Source organism: Chiloscyllium punctatum, chromosome 11, assembly GCF_047496795.1.
Source record: "Chiloscyllium punctatum isolate Juve2018m chromosome 11, sChiPun1.3, whole genome shotgun sequence".
Classification (NCBI taxonomy): Eukaryota; Metazoa; Chordata; class Chondrichthyes; order Orectolobiformes; family Hemiscylliidae; genus Chiloscyllium; species Chiloscyllium punctatum.
Genome location: NC_092749.1, coordinates 100,918,193 through 100,935,033, shown reverse-complemented (window position 1 = coordinate 100,935,033; position 16,841 = coordinate 100,918,193). Strand labels below are relative to the sequence as shown.

Sequence of the window (16,841 nt, the reverse complement as noted above, 5' to 3'; positions counted from 1 at the left end):
CGAGGCTGTATCAGACATGACCTCTTGTTTCCTCAACTGAGAATTCTCACCCATGTTTGATGATAAAGCCTGTGTCAAACCCAGCTCTCTCATTTTAGCCCTCACCCCACCCTTCCTTCCCAGAATAACAATAGGGTTCCCCTTGTCCAGACAGTGCCAGGAACCCATGTTCAATTCCAGCCTCGGGTGACTGTCTGTGTGGAGTTTGCACATTCTTCCCGTGTCTCTGTGGGTTTCCTCCACGTATTCTGGTTTCCTCCCACAGTCTGAAGATGTGCAGGTCAGGTGAATTGGCCATGGCTATTTTGGAGATGTTGGGTTGACCTAGGTTTGAGTCAGCAGGACAGTGCATTGTGCATTGTTGATTTCAGTTTGATTGAATAGCAAGAGGTCAGGATAGAGGTGCTGAAATACAGAAAATCGGGCAGAAACTGAGCAAAGTAGTCTTCCTGATGATTATTTTGAAGAAGTTGTGCTTTGTCCACAGTTTGATGTTAATATGGAAAATGTGGGGTTGAGCACTGACAATTGAAGCTTTAATTGATGTGCACCTATTGATGATGTCACCAAGAGGAACCATGATTTAAAAAATGGGTCATAACCACACAGTATGCTAGATTTTGTTGTGCAGCTACAGGAGGTTTGCTCATTATCTTGGGGTTTGTGCTGTTGACTTTTTCTTGAGGTAATCAGACTTAATGGTGTAGAACTTTCATGTTTGAATAGACCATTCTCATTTGTCCTTTCCCTGGATATACCATTCTTGCGTAAATACCAAAATTAGTTAATCTGTGTTCTTTGGAAGGGGCAATTGAGGCTTCTAGGTGTGTTTTGTTATTCTTCAATGCTGTGCTCATTGTGTGGTACTTTTATTGACATTATACTTTTAACGTATTTTGCTTCATATCCACAAATACATATCTCAAAGTATATCAGCACAGTACCTTACATGGTTCAATGGCAATACTCTTATCTTTGAGCCCTATTCTACAAACTTGAGCACCAGTTCTAAGCTGTTCAGTCGGAAGGGAATGTTGCAAACCTCCATCAAATCTCTCACATGGATAGAGAGATTCCTTGGCACTGTTTGAAGAAGAGCATGGCAATCTTCAGTAGGAGAAAGTGAGGACTGCAGATGCTGGAGATCAGAGCTGAAAATGTGTTGCTGGAAAAGCGCAGCAGGTCAGGCAGCATCCAAGGAGCAGGAGAATTGACGTTTCGGGCATAAGCCCTTCTTCAGGAATGAGGAAAGTGTGTCCACCAGGCTAAGATAAAAGGTAGGGAGGAGGGACTTTGGGGAGGGGCTTTGGAAATGTGATAGGTGGAAGGAGGTCAAGGTGAGGGTGATAGGCCGGGGTGGGGGCGGAGAGGTCAAGAAGAAGATTGCAGGTTAGGAAGGCGGTGCTGAGTTCGAGAGATTTGACTGAGACAAGGTGGGGGGAGGGGAAATGAGGAAACTGGAGAAATCTGAGTTCATCCCCTGTGATTGGAGGGTTCCTAGGCGGAAGATGAGGCGCTCTTCCTCTTCTCCAGTAGCCTGGCCAATATTTATTCTTCTAGCAGAACTTCAAAATAACCTAATAAACCAGTTATAATTGCCTTAATATTTGTGAGACTGTGCTGTGTGCAAGGAGACTGTTGCACTTGCAACGTTACAACGGTGACTAGATTTCTGAGGTTGCATTAAAGGGGCCATGTAAGTGTTTCCTTTTTCTGAACTGCTAAGGATAACACTGTTTGAAACACTCATACGATGCTATCTTCATAGAAAAGTAATACACGCCTAAGTTATTGAGGGTTGTCCTTGATTTGGTTTATTATTGTTACATGTACTGCGCTCCAGTGAAAAATGTTGTCTTACATACTTTACAGGCAGATCACACTACATAAGTACTACAGGGTAACAGAATAGAGTGCAGGATATAATGTTACAGCTGCTGAGCATTTGCAGATTTTTAAAATGTATTTTTGCTGCTCATGGCTATGTTTTCTTTCCTTAAAATAAGGATTCTGAAATGAATTAATGTATGTTGTACCACAACCAATTGCAAATGCATCTTCTCAATAATGCTTTACTAATTTCTACCCCCAGATGGTGCCAATAACCATGTCAACACTGCCTTTTATTTCTAGTGCAGTATACAAAATTGTTTTCTTTTGTTTTTAGTGTATGACATAGTGAACACATAAGCTTTACTAGAATAATTTTGTGTTAGGAATATACATTAGCTAAAGCAAAACACCAGAAATACACTGCATTCTAATAACGACAGATGTTGAATTTTACTTGCTAAATGTTGCAGTATTTAATTTGAAAACCTCTAGACTGCATGTATTTAGACATATGTTAATCAGTAGTTAAGGGTATTTGTTGAAATATTGAAGTAAGGTAGTCCGTAAGCTGATTAAAAACAAAATGTTGGAAATACTTAAGGTTGGCAGCGCTTGTAGAGATAGAAACAGCAACATTTGAAGCCTGATCTTTCATTGCTGCTTTTGTTGAAGTCAGTGAGCGTGCTTAATAATAATCGTAAGAGCATGAGAAATGGACATCCGGTCCACAGGAACTCATTGCTTCTACTATCCAGTTCTTTCACAATTGCATTCTCTTTTCAGCTGTACTGACAGTCTTGCTTTTTCGTATGCTGCCTGCCAGATTGCACCAAATATTTATCACTTTTTGAGTTAAGTATTTCGTAGTATCTGTTTTAAATTAATGTCCTCTGATCCTCTTTTCCTGCATTAATTTGAAGCAATATTCACTGCTATTCATCATACTTGCTGTAAATTCCCATATGCTGTAGAGAAGTCTTAAAGCTTATTTTGAGCACTGTTGCAATTGTTAGATTGTAATACCATTTCAGAGGGTGCCAGATGGCTGGGGTATCAACAGCCAGTAATTAATTGTAAATGAGTAACTGCCAATAATAAACTTAGGGGTGTGAATTAAAACAGCAGTGTTCTATAAGCATTGCTGGATTCTCTCAAATTGCACAGCAGCTATTCAGTAAGTTAGGTTGTTCGTTATGGGCTTTAAACTTGTCTGATTTCTCAAGTAGAGTGAAGCTCCATTCATGCTACAAAGATAATCCAGTATAATATTGTTCACATTCTGCAGTGTAATAATAAGTTGTTAATACATTATTTCATGTATTCATGGACAAAAATCGGATTAAAGCAAAATGATGTCTGTTGATTTCTATAACCCACATTATTTGAAAGAATAACTTGTTACAATGTTATTGTCTTGAAGAAAAACAATGCTGCACATTTTGATGAATCTCTTGATTTTTCTTTGTTTGCTGTTAATCTACGTGTATAGCTATAAACTTCATTATGTTTTAGGTTAAAAAGAAATTTGGGTTTTGAATACTGCTATGTGTTTTACAAGATTCATCAAGGACTGAGGAAGAGGCTGAGATTTGGAGGTCCAAGTTTGCGAGAGGTGCCAATCAGATTGCACAGGAAAGGATGTTAAAACGAATGTTGCAAAGCTCAACATCATTGATAGGTCCCAACAATGTGACAATGTTAAAGCAAAACCGTGTTAAACAGGACAATGTTGAAGAAGAACTTACAGTACAAGTAGGATAAAGTCCTTTCTATGGTGTAGGTGGAGGAGGAAAGCAGCTTTTGGCTAACTCTCCCTGTCCTATTTCTGAAGCTGACAGTTTATACTTGGAATCAAATGCTAATGCACTAACATCCCTCTTGCGTATAGGCAAATACATTCTGATTTAGGCACATAAACCTGTGTAGTAGTTAAGTATATTAATAGCTGAGGTGCTTTTATATTCTCTCTCTCTTACAACCTACCAAAAGTGGTGTCACCTTTGTTTTCTAAAAGCTAGGCAAGCTGTCTTAGCACTTAATGCAGCTGCTGCCTTGCATGCTACAAAGCAAATTCAGTTTTGTACTGTTGACCTTTTTCTTACCCTGAGGCAGCAGTAGATAGCATCAGAATTATTCAATCCTGTGACACATGAAGGTTTACAATCCATCTGTTTGTAAGGATATGAGTCTTCAGTTGGTTATATATATTATCCATTGCCATTCGAATCTAAGCAGTTGAAAGTGATTTTGAAAAGAAAGCTATTTCTTCAGCTGCAGAAGAATCATGGGATGGAAGTACTCATTGTACCTGGCAGCTGCTGTCAGGGTTAGTATGAAACCAGGAGAACGAATCTTTTCCAACTCAAAATTTTAAAAAAAGACAATTTTTTCATTACCTTTTTGATGGGCACTGTTTGCAAGGCCACAATCTTCTGTTTCTATGTGCTTTATTAAACTTAGGGAGATTCCGTTTCAAAGAGGAATTATAAAACAGCTGCAAGGCATAACAACACATAACAGGAAACTATAGCTTATTTGAAATGGCCACACTGCCTGAAAAGCAGCCTAGCCCAATATTGGGTGGAGCCCTCTTTCAGGCGTCCCGAGGACACAGATGTCAGTCCTTGAAATTGGCCTCTTACATTCATTTTACAGCAAACACAGAAGAATACAAAGTCAGTTTTTACACTTAAGTTTTTAAAGTTTAAATATATTATCTTCTTCTAGTCTATTTTATTATAAAATAATCTGGGTTGGGCAGCAACGTGAGTTTAAGGTAGCAAAGTTTAATGTCAGAATGATCTATTTCCGCTGTTCTTTATACATTAACACACTTTTAAATTTGACTTCATGGAGGTATTAAGAATGTTAGCTGACACAGTGCACATAACACTGCTGAAGCTTTAGAACCACCCACGGAAAAAATAATGTCCAAGAGGTTTATAGAGCTGGGGGTGATTGCAAAACTGACCGGGAAGAAGGCTGGGAATGATAAAGGCATCAAGAGATAGAAAATCATTGAAGTGTTACAAAGTTATTGTAATAGCAACAGCAGTAACTTTTACAATGCCATTAACAGTTTTACATCTGAGCTTCTGAGTGCTGAAGCTGGCTCGGAGGCAATGGGACAATAGAGTCTGGAGGATAGCACGAGAGAAAATTTTCAGCAACTGGACTGAAATGAAAAGGAGGCAGGGTGGAGGAATGTACTGGATGATGTTTTGGATTGGAAGTATGTTATTAGTGATGGAGAGGATAAAGAGTTGGAAATTCAACTCATGGTTGAACAGCACACTGAGGTTGCACACCATCTGCTTTAACCTGAGACATTCGACAATGAGGGGAATGATGGGATATAGTGTCAGCAGCCAAAGATATTAACTCCTGTTTCACTAATATTTAACGTGCATAACTAACTGCTCTTTCAAACTGGATGTCATGGATCAGTAGAGAACATTTAGAAACATGGTTAAGAAGTAGAACTGGTTGTCATATCTGTGGATGATTTCACCGAAGAATAGCATGCAGATGAGGGAAGGACTAAGGATTTTTGGGAACTGATAAGGCAATAGTGCATGAATGTGTGGAAAAGCTGTTGCTAGACTTAATCTAGCTATATAATGTGCCAGAGTGGAACCAAGTGAGGATATCCCCAGTAAACCGGATCAAAGAGGAAAACTGTGGTATTTCATAGCTATTTCAAAATCTGAGAGAGAGTAAGGAGAACAAATTCATTCCCCATGGTCAGTGCTTTTTAGTTTGTGTTCTTGGTTAAGGTGGTGTCTGTACTTCAGGTGTGCAGAAACAAATTAGAGGGAGTCAGAACTGGAATGCCAGATAATTGAGAAGTTGGGCTTGAGCTGATTCTGAGCAAGATCAAAGATTTTGAGGGTGAGTTATTTTCAGGAATTAACAAGGGTTTAGAAAATAGTTACTGTGCCGAATTGAAAAGGAATGTTCACCATGTCTGCTTTCATAAGTGCTAGAAAAATGCCATTGAGGGAGTAGGATGGTAGTTTCGTGGATGTAGTGACCACGCTGATGAATTAATACAGCATTCTGAAGCTTGCTTTTGCCTGATTGTGCAGAATAGGTGAAGTGCTATAATTGAATGCTGTATGACTCTTGAATGGTCAACAGTAGCATTTGAGCAACGAAATGACAGTTCAATTAAATCAATTAACTCACTTTTACAGGATACTGAAATACATATATCTGTAAATGTTTGACATTGCTTTACTCTTAGAACTCCAGTAATATTTATTTGAATGTCCTGATAGTTTTAGCATTGAGCTTCATCGGTTAATTTGTACTTGATAAATAGAAGGTATTGGATAATACTTTGTAGGAAAAAATGAATAGTACCAGAACAACTTTTTATATAGAATAGCTTTACTCAAAATGCCTTTTAATAAAAACAACTCTACTATTTTAGATATGATTGCTAATTAAAATGGTTGATAATTTTGTAATACACAGCTAAAGAGTTCATTATATGTATTTTTGTCAATACCATTGTGCAGACTGTCAGACAGCAGTGGATAAGAGCTTTTTAATTTCTACAGGTTACAGACACAGTTGTACATGGAAAAGAATGTTTAATAATAAATTGGTGATGAATGAGAGCTCCAACAGCACTTTATCCTTACCTTTGCTGAGAACATGTTTTGCCTGAATTACTTGCAACCCCCCCCCCCCCAACATGTTTTGCATTTCCCTTTTGCTCCTGAGGTGGGAGGAGCTTCAACTCCATCTATCCACGCACCCACTGGTATGGCCATCCCATTTTACACACCATGTTAAAGCTTTGAACTGTCGGTTATTTTCCAGAAATATATACACATGATGTCATGGTGTTAATTATACATACGGTGAGGTTTTTCTACTTCATTAGCTCTCTTTGACCTAAATGAAACAAACAGTGCACTCATATAATGCTGCATTTCAAATAAGTGAGCAAAATCATTTTTCAAATGGAATGAAAGGATTGCCGCAGTAACCAAGTGCACTCACCAACTGCTTTTTGCTACCACCATATGTTTTCACTACTGCTTGCATTTCTGCAAGCACTGTGTACAAAGCATTCAATTAAAGTGATTCATTTACCAGGTAGCAAGCAGCCTGCACAGTTCATATTTACTGAACTGTGCTTTAAAAAGGAAGAAAAACATGCCTGTATTTGAATTAGTTGATTTTTATGGTCCTGCTGATAAAGGGCAGATGTTCTCATCTTGCAGTTTTCCCAGATTGTGGCTCTCAGACAGGTCTGAAGTTAGGTTAGACTACCTAAGGTAACTGGAATATCTGCTAAAGCTGCACTATCTACCCCTTTTCATGAATGCTCTTCCTGCTTGACGTTTTTGCATATTAAGTATTAGTTGCAATTTTCATTTTTTAACATTTTTATCATAACACTAAGATGTCACAGTTCTGATGATGAAAAAGCAGCAACAGAAGGTTTTTATTGTTTCATTTTTCCCCCCTGCGCTGAGCTTTAGTTAATTGATTTTCTGTAACTTGTTAACAGAATTTTGCTCTAGCTCCTAGGCTAGCCCAAAGTTTTGGAATTTGGCAATTAGATTACCCCCAACTGGGTATTATCTGTTATTCTGTGTTAAAATTAGTAAGCATGCAATATATATGAAGTCAGTGAAATTTGTGTTCATTCCGAAGTGATAAATATCTGAAAGCATTAGTACCTTTGACTCACTTATAATATTAAAGTGCTGCATTTTAAAAAAAAACTTATTGTGTGAAAACATGGTAGAAAATAATTGTGTGTACAGTTCATTTTTTTGTTCTTAACTTGCATCGTGACTCGAATTGAATAAATATTAATCCAGGGTAAATATTTCGAAGTCGGTCAATCTTGTTAGATTCAGTGGTGTCTGCTCAGAAAGAAATTTAGTCTCTGAGGGTGTTTGGAAACTGATTTGTGAGATGATCAATGCTGATCTGACAATTATATCTGCATTGCCTTATTCAGTAACAGCTGTGATCTAGCACCTTCTAATGTAACAAAATATTCTAGGAAGCTTCAAGGGTGTAATCAGACAAAAGTTGACAACAAGCTAAAGAAGGGGGCGTTAGCTTAACCAAAGAGGTATATTTTTAAGTGGTCTCTTAAAAGAGGACAGTGCTCTGGAAAGGCAGAGGTTGAAGAAATTCCAGAATCTAGGTTTCGATGACAGAAAGTCTGGCTGCCATTGTTGTGAGGAGAAGAATTTTGAGGCTGCATGAGTTGAACAAATACAGAAATCTGGTGAAGATTGCAGAGATTGGCAGAATAAGGTCATGAGTGTTGGAACATAATGTTAAGGACTTAAAAATGAAAGGTTTGATAGATTGGAAATCACTGCAGAATATTGAGAGTGATAATTGAACAAAACTCAGCATGAATCAGGATGCAGGTGCAAATCTTTATACTTATGGAGGGTGGAAAATGCTTGTTGACTTAGCATCGCAGAAGTTAATGTCAGAAGGTATTAAAAGTGTAGACAAACAGTCTAAGGTAGAGGTTGGATGAGTAATTAGATGAATGTGGAAGCAAGTGGACTTTGTGATAAAGAAAATATGGGGTTGAAAACTTAATCCCAGGTCAAATAAGATGAGACAATTCTGGTGTAGAGTGAAATATTTAAAGAAATTATCTCTTAATTTTTTTCCCAGTACAACAGCTAATAGCCCTTCTATTCATAGAGTCATATAGCATGGAAACACACTCTTTGGTCCAATTAGTCCACACCTGGCCATGTTCCAAAACTAAACTAGTCCCATCTCCCTACATTTGGCCCATATCCCTCCAAATCCTTCATATTCATGTACCTATCTAAATGTCTTTTGAATGTTGTAATTGTACCTGCATCCACCACTTCCTCTGCGTAAAAAAAACAAATTGCTCTTGATGTTGTTTTTACATCTTTCTCCTCTCATCTTAAAAATATGCCATCAAGTTTTGAACTCTCCCATCCTAGGGTAAAGACCATTTCTCTTCACCTCATCTATACCCTTCACGATTTTATAAACCTCTTAAGGACACCCCTCAATTTCCTATACTTCAATGAATAAAGTCCCAGTCTATCTAGCCCATCCTTATAACTCAAGCCCTCCAGTTCCAGCAACATGCTGGTAAGTCTTTTCTGAACCCTCTCCAGTTTAATAGTATTCTTCCTATAACAGGGTGACCGGAACTGCACACAGGTCAGGTGAATTGGCCAGGCTAAATTGCCCATAGTGTTAGGTAAGGGGTAAATGTAGATGTAGGGGTATGGGTGGGTTACGCTTCGGCGGGGCGGTGTGGACTTGTTGGGCCGAAGGGCCTGTTTCCACACTGTAAGTAATCTAATCTAATCTAATCTACTCCAGAAGAGTCCTGTACAACCTCAGTATGATATCTCAACTCCTATACTCAAAGGTCTGAGCAATGAAGGCAACCATGGTAAATGCCTTCTTCATCACCCTGTATACCTGTGATGCAAATTTCAAAGAATTATGTACCTGAACTCCTAGGTTTCTGTTCTACAGCATGACCCAGGGGCCTACCATTAAGTGTACAAGTCTTGCCCTTCTTTGCTTTACTAGGTTGCAATATATAGCATTTAGCCAAATTAAACACCATCTGCCACCTTTCGGACTTGATGAGCTGAAAGGGATCCCTAAATCCCCTCTGTACTATGATTGGTATGATTCTATGATGGTGGGTAAAGACTGCCCTTTTTGAATATATAAAATTAATCCAGTGCAGCCAAAAGCACTTGTTTAAACAAGTTCTTATGGTAACTTGCTGTTGTCAAACATGAGCAGGACAAGACCACACCTTTCAAATTGTTTCACACTAAACTCTTAGTTTCTGCAAAATTAACTATAATGTATTCCAGGACATCAGTTTATTTTCACTCTTTGTATGCTGCTTAAAGGTATATTGTAAAAGTCTTATTTTTAAAACCAGTAATTTGTGTGCAGATATTGTGTGTCTAATCTCAATGGTGATCTGTGAGAATCTTGAACATTCTAAATTAATGTTTAAAATATTTTTTCTAAAACTAACATGAATGTACTGTTCACTAGGAAAATGACCTTTTTGCAGCTTGGGTTTCTGGTATCATTTTTAAAAAGCAGCATATGTCAACAGATATGAATTCCCATCTGTTCCTCTGTTGCTTAATACCAGAAATCTAACAACAATGGTCCAGGACAATGCATGGCTGTGTTTGTAATTACAGGTGTGATGTAAAAAATGACACATTAATCAGCCTCTTTATCATAAAGGTAGATCTTTTGTTCTGTCCTATAGTCAGCATTTGTTTTGTGCTTGTCTTATTAGTAGGATCCATCTGCTGCCTGAGAGAATGTTTAATTTTGAAATCCAATAACTCAAATGATTCAACCTGGTTTAAAAATTAACAATCAGAAACATGTTCAAATGCCAACTGTCAAAAGGAATGTGAAAAAAAAAGCCTGTTTATCTTTTTGGATATAACCCACAATGAAGAATTAGAGGCTTTTAAAATTAAATTTGACTTTTTAAAATATACTGTAGTATATCAATTTTCATGCAAATTTGTGAAGCTAATCATTGTGTTTCAATGTTTTCTGTCAACATATCAGATCTTACAAAAGTCAAAAACCGGCAAAAGCCACATTTCTTCAGTAATTGCAAACATTTACTTGCTGTTGAGCAGATGAATATTTTCTATATAGTTACTTCAATCCACCCAATTAAATTATGATGCAATATATTTCTGTGCTTCACAGTCCATTTTAAATGTTCGATTTCTGGATTATTCTAAGTATTTGTGATGATAATTGCTCATCAGTCTAGTTTTCTAAAACTTTATTTTCTTCTTTAACTAAAACTAGGATGTGCTGAATGTACTCACCAAACATTGTTCACCCCGCTTCTTTTTAATTGGTTTACCCGGTTTCACTATGATGGTTGGAGATTTCATCACTGTTGCAACCCAAGTCCTCAATTCAGACATGGTGGATGTGAGTATGACTGTTTTGTTATGGGGACTCCAATGGTTAATAGCTTTGGATTTCTGCACTCAAACAGGTGTTTGTTCATTAGTGTAACATGAGACAGATTGCTCAGTGCCGATACTGTGCCATCAAATGTGTGAACTGCACTAGCATAAAGGTGTTTCATCAGAAAGCTAGAATGAGTCAGTGTATATTCAGTAGTACTGCTACATGTCTTTCACAAAAAAGATTTATAAATCTTGGCATCTATTTATTTCTAAATATGATTGTGCTAAAGCCTGAATGTTTATTGTTTAGAACTATAGAGTAGTTGCAGCACAAATTAAGATGCTTCAAGGACTTCGGTCCAAGCCAGTTATCCTGAGCACCTTCATATAGTGATGTCTCCTCACTTTTTTCACATAGCCCTGCAATTTTTTTCTTTTGATTTTCTAATGTTGGTTTGAAAATCTTTCTTCAACATCCTCTGCAGTAGTCTGTTCTGGCTCCTAAACTTTTGCTGTTTTGGGAAAATGGTCTCTTTGACTTTTTAAACTTTCGTCTTTAAATTGGTGTCGTCAAATTCTTGATCCTTCCATCAATGGGAAAAGTTTATTCCTGTCTACTCTGTCTAGACATGCCATGAATTTGAATGTCTCTTATTTCCTCTTTATCTTTTCTAAAGAAACTGTTCCACCTTTTCCAATCTATCCTAATGACTGAAGGCAAAGGTAGATGCTTTCAGTACCTCATTTAGTACCTTGGCCATAGTCCTTACCTCCATCTGTAAATTTCATTTTGGTCTGTAATAAACCCCACTCCTCTTTTTGCCACTTCATGATTTACATTAGATTAGGTTCCCTACAGTGTGGAAACAGGTCCTTCAAGTTCACACCAACCCTCTGAAGAGTTGCACCTAACACTACGGGCAATTTAGCATGGCTAATTCACCTGACCTGCACATCTTTAGACTGTGGGAGGAAACCGGAGTGCCCGGAGGAAACCCACGCAGACACAGGAGAACGTGTAAACTCCACACAGACAGTTGCCCAAGTCTGGAATCGAACCTGGGTCCCTGGCACTGTGAGGCAGCAGTGCTAATTACTGTGCCATTGTGCCGCCCCAAATTTATATGTCATTAGAATACATCTGGATTCCCTTTTAATTATTTTGCTATTCAGCCAATTCTCAATTTGACAACCTGAGCTTTGTTAATCGTGTCAGAGGGACTTTGCCTTTTTCTCCTTCATGCATTTTGATTGTACTCAAATCATGCTTTCTTTTAAGGCAGTCCATTGTTCAATTACAATTCAGTTTGCCTGCCGATCTTAATTCCAGTTTACCTGGGTCAGATCTGTTCTTTCTCCATTAGAATTGGTGGTCTCCTGATTAATTCTTATTTACTCTGGATTGCCCTTTTCCATAATCATTGACTCGTAAATGATTATTGATATTGATGCACTTCAGAACAAGATAGCGCTTGTGGCATGAGATGCAGTAAGGATATACCTGTGTTATCTGTGTATTGCTCGACCAAATTGTTCTGCTGTTCATTTTAAAATATCTGATATATTCCCTAGGCGCCGCGATATGAAGCACAGATTCTTCTTGGGTCTCTGGTCTGTTTTCCTAATTTGTACCAACAGATGTCGCTGTTACAGCCTGTGTCTGGTGCTGCTGACATCATCACAGGGAATGAAGATATCAAGGTAATGCAGGTTAACTGACTGGAACGGAGAAAAAGTTTATGTGCCAAACATTTTGACTGCAGTCTTAATTCGTGTTAGAGACAAATTTGTTTATGTTGCTGTGACTAACGAGACATGTACTCTTAAACTTCTATTTAAGTCAGATATGATCCTTGCAATTCTTAAAATTACATCTTGGTAAATTTCTTTGCAGCTGTAGAAAGCATTCACTTTGGAGAAGCAGCTCCCCATTTTAACTGGCAGACTGCAAACTGTTTATGTGTCAAATCTTACGGCTATATCTACTGGCTTTGGCCAGGTGGACCACAATCTCCTGTAAATGCCACTTCTCCATTAAACATTTGGGTGTTGATTGCTTTTACCTGGTTCGATTTGTAACTATCTAGTTCTAGCCAGATGATTTTCGTAATGACTTGTGTACCCATCTCCTTCTCTCATCTGCACGCAAGCCCTTCTAAAAGCATTTAGATTCAGCATATTTGCTGATACCTAACTCTACTGCACCACATCCACTCTTGATCCCTCCACTGCCTCTAAGTTGTTCCACTTGTTATCTAGCATCCAATAGTTTCTGTCAGTTAAATATTAGAGGAAGACCAAAACTATACTTTTGGGTGCAAACTCCATTCCCCAGCTAATGATTCCATGATTTGTTTCAGATGAAACTAGGTTATTCACAATCTTGCTGATAGATTGGACCCTGAGCTGAGCTTTTGCCCCATATTCTTTTTGCATATGAGCAATTCAACAAATATTCTGTTGCCTAAACTAATGTACTACTGAAACTTTCATCCATTTTACTTTTAGACTTCAGTATTCCATAACTTGCCTTACTACCCTGCTTTCTTCTTCCCTTCGTGGTTGAACTGACCTAAAACAATGTGCAGGTTAGGCGAATTGGTCATGCTAAATTATCCATAGTGTTAAGTGAAGGGGTAAACGTAGGGGATTGGGTCTGGGTGGGTTGCGCTTCGGCGGGTCGGTGTGGACTTGTTGGGCCGAAGGGCCTGTTTCCACACTGTAAGTAATCTAAAAAAAACCTAGCTTCCTGTATCTTAACTTGCACCAAGCCCTGTTCACTGATCCACTCAGTGTCCAATGATGCCTTCAATTTAAATTTTCAAGTGTGATTGAATCTTTGCATCATTGTTCAATGGCTTTGCATCTCGTTAGCCCTCAAATCCTCTCCAATTCTGCCCTTTTCCACAACTTTAAGTTTCAACAGTGCTCCCTTGGCAGCCATGTCTTCGTTGCCAAGGATCTAAAATCTGAAATTCCCTCCCAAGGTGGGGACACAAGTCATTACAAAAATCATCTGGCTATAACTAGATAGCTACAAAATTTTGACTGTAAGCTGCTTAAAACATACTCCTCTAATGAATCTTCTTCATCTGATCTAGGATTCCGTTCTGGGGTTTAGTGTCATTTTGATTGGCATTTGGAACATTGAATGCAGTTTTAGTCTCCTTAATGTAAGGAAGGATATTCTGGTTATTGAGGGATTGCAGTGAAGGTTTACTGGACTAATTCCTAGGATATCAGGACTAACAAATGAAGAGAGGCAGGATGTGTGTGTGGGGGGGGGGGGTGCTGTCATAGAAACCTATAAAATTCTAACAGGGTTGAATATGGTAGGTGCAGGGAAGATGTTCTCATTGACCAAAACCAGTGTTCACAATCAAAAGATGGGGAGTAGACCTTCTATGACAGATGAGAAGTTTCTTCATCCAGAGAGTGGTAAATATATGGAATTCTCTGCCACAAAACATGGTTGAGGCACAAACATTTAAATTTTTAAAGAAGGGGATAAATATATATTTTTAGTACTAAGAGAATCAAAGGATTGGGGAGAAAACAGGAACAGAGTACTGATTCCAATGCTTGTCCTGATCATGTTGAGTGTTAGAGCAGGGTTGAATGCCCTTCTCCTGCTCCAGTGTTCTGTGTAATGATCCCATGAAGTGCTTTATGATGCTTCACTACATTAAAAACACTGAATAACCACGTATTTTGAAGTAGGAATTGAGCTATCTTAAGGAAACCAATATCCTGCAGCAGATCAGAAGATTGATATTAGAAGTTGAGGACTACTACAGTATGGATGTTGCTGAGGTTTAAAAAGGCAAAGCATGTGCCATATCTGTACTAAATTTGTAAGATTGCAAGACTAGAAGAGCAGCTGTGCAAGGAGCAAAATCTCCAGATGTGGAAAGATTAAAGTTTATTTCCATAATATAATGACAAAACTGTGAACTTTACACCAAATACTGCAAAGTTCAGTGACCTCCTTCTATTATTCCTCAAACACTCTTGTGCTGTGCATGACACACCTTTGCACGGTGCAGTTTCTTTAAGATGGTGCACACGCATGCATGTTTAAAAGGTTGCTCCTTACGTATAACCTGCTTTGGTGTTGCAATTTGTTGATTTATGATGTGGTTAACAATGCAGTTTGGATGAAACATTGCCAGATTGATCTTATCTCTTCAAATGAAATTCTTTGTTCTGGGTGACAGGATGAAACTCTTTTGCATAGACAGCATGTTAGAAGTTTAGAGATTGCCTAGACTTACCCGCTGGTACATCCGCTCCCATAAGTGGTCTAACCACCTTGTGTTCAATAGTTTACTGGCTTTCCAAGTATTTAACTACACAGTAGGGAGTCTTGAACACAATAATAATGCAAGATCAAAACTGAATATTACGTGTATTGCTGTGCCTGTGTTTGCACTTGTTCAATCTCTCTGCAAGTGGGTATTGAAACACTTGATGTGAATTGTTAAGTTGTTTTATTTCACAGTAAGCCAACAAACATATAATGTAATAGTGAAAGCAAATTGCACTTAACTTCATCACAATTTTCTCCTTGAAAGTTAAATAAAAATACTCATCCACATTCTCCATCTCTCTTTTGGGCTTACCTCTTTTAAATATCTTTCTTTTAGACTAATAATTTAAAATGATCAATTTTTCAATTCCTATTTTCTGCCCAGATCCATTGTCTAAAGACTTGACTTCAGCTTTTCATTGTCCTTTGTCTTTCAATCCAATGGGAAGTCAGAGTTTCTAATTTCTTCTCTTTAGTGACCTACCAGAAGGATTGTTAGTAAAACCTACTACCTTCCCTCAGTCTTTAAGACATGCATTTTAAAGAAGACATCTGATTAGGATGATCATCACAGTGAATGGTTTTTTGGGGATGACCGCAGTAGGTAGGGTGCAGTGACTGTGCAAGTTAAGATCAGGTGGGAGAGCAAAGGGGTCGCTGATGGAGAATTGAGAGCAGAAAGTAGGGCTGTGGGGACAGAGTGGATATTAAGGCTGGTGAAGTGGACTAATAATAGGAAAACTTAGACTTGCAAGCAGTGTTCCAACCCCGGCCCAAAAACAGCACTCTAAAGCCACTGAGCTCATGTGTCCGACTCTTTTTGTCTATTTTCATTTGTATTTTCTGAAGCTCAGGAAATCAGACCTGCTATTGTTTTAGAAAAAAAATCTGTTAAAGTTATGGAATACTGCTTCATTTGAATGTTTCTGACCAGTCTCTCAAGAGGAGATTGGTCATCTATCTTTCACTCTTCTTCAGGTGGATATGTTCAAGTGTGATTTTTGTTCCTGTTTCAAACTTGTAACTTTTTTACTTTCCATCTGAACCACAAAGTGATCCCTCTGACTTCAGTTCATGTTCAACACCTGAATTATGATGTACTTTTAATGTTAGGAGAAATAACTTTGAAAATATGACCCATATAATAAAGATGCAACTGAGATCTAGAAGAGAAGCAGAAAACAAATAACAAGTAGAGAGTGAAATGAATGCAGGCTGAAAAACATGTTTCAGTTCTGAAGGAATGAGGCTCCACACTTGTAAAATTAAATTTTCTGAGCCAGAGTGGTAATTATGACTAATAATGGTGTTAAACCTCTTATACCTGAATGCAGCAGTTCTAACATGTTCTGCTGTGCTTTGTGTGTAACTGGTGAGTGCCATCAGCCTCACCATTGTCAAAAAAGAATTTATTGAGTTTATAAGTCCTGAAACAGTATTTGTTTTCAAGATAAAACCAAATCGCTGGAGAAACTTGGCAGATCTAGCAGCGTTGATGAAGATGTAAACATATATACCATTTTGGGCCCTTCTGAAGAAGGGTAGCCAACTCCGAAACATTAACTCTGTTTTCTTTCCACAGATGCTGCTAGACCTGAGTTTCTTGAGCAATTTCTGTTTTTGCTTCAGACTTCCAACATTCTCAATTCTTTGCCTTTTTTTAAAAAGATATTGCCTCTCCCATTTTGGTTCTCCTTACACCTCATGAATCTTGAAATTTAACTTACTTT

The 16,841-nt window shown here is 38.1% G+C and overlaps 1 protein-coding gene across 5 annotated transcripts in view; it reads left to right on the top strand.

Annotated features, from left to right (window-relative positions):
- ralgapa2 (Ral GTPase activating protein catalytic subunit alpha 2) overlaps positions 1-16,841 on the top strand; it is a 564,918-nt gene that overhangs the window by 224,105 nt on the left and 323,972 nt on the right. For all 5 annotated transcript variants that reach the window (XM_072581416.1, XM_072581412.1, XM_072581414.1 and 2 more), the window contains 2 exons: positions 10,693-10,821; positions 12,375-12,503. In XM_072581416.1, coding sequence (XP_072437517.1) covers positions 10,693-10,821; positions 12,375-12,503 — 258 coding nt within the window. The remainder of the gene's footprint in view (positions 1-10,692; positions 10,822-12,374; positions 12,504-16,841) is intronic.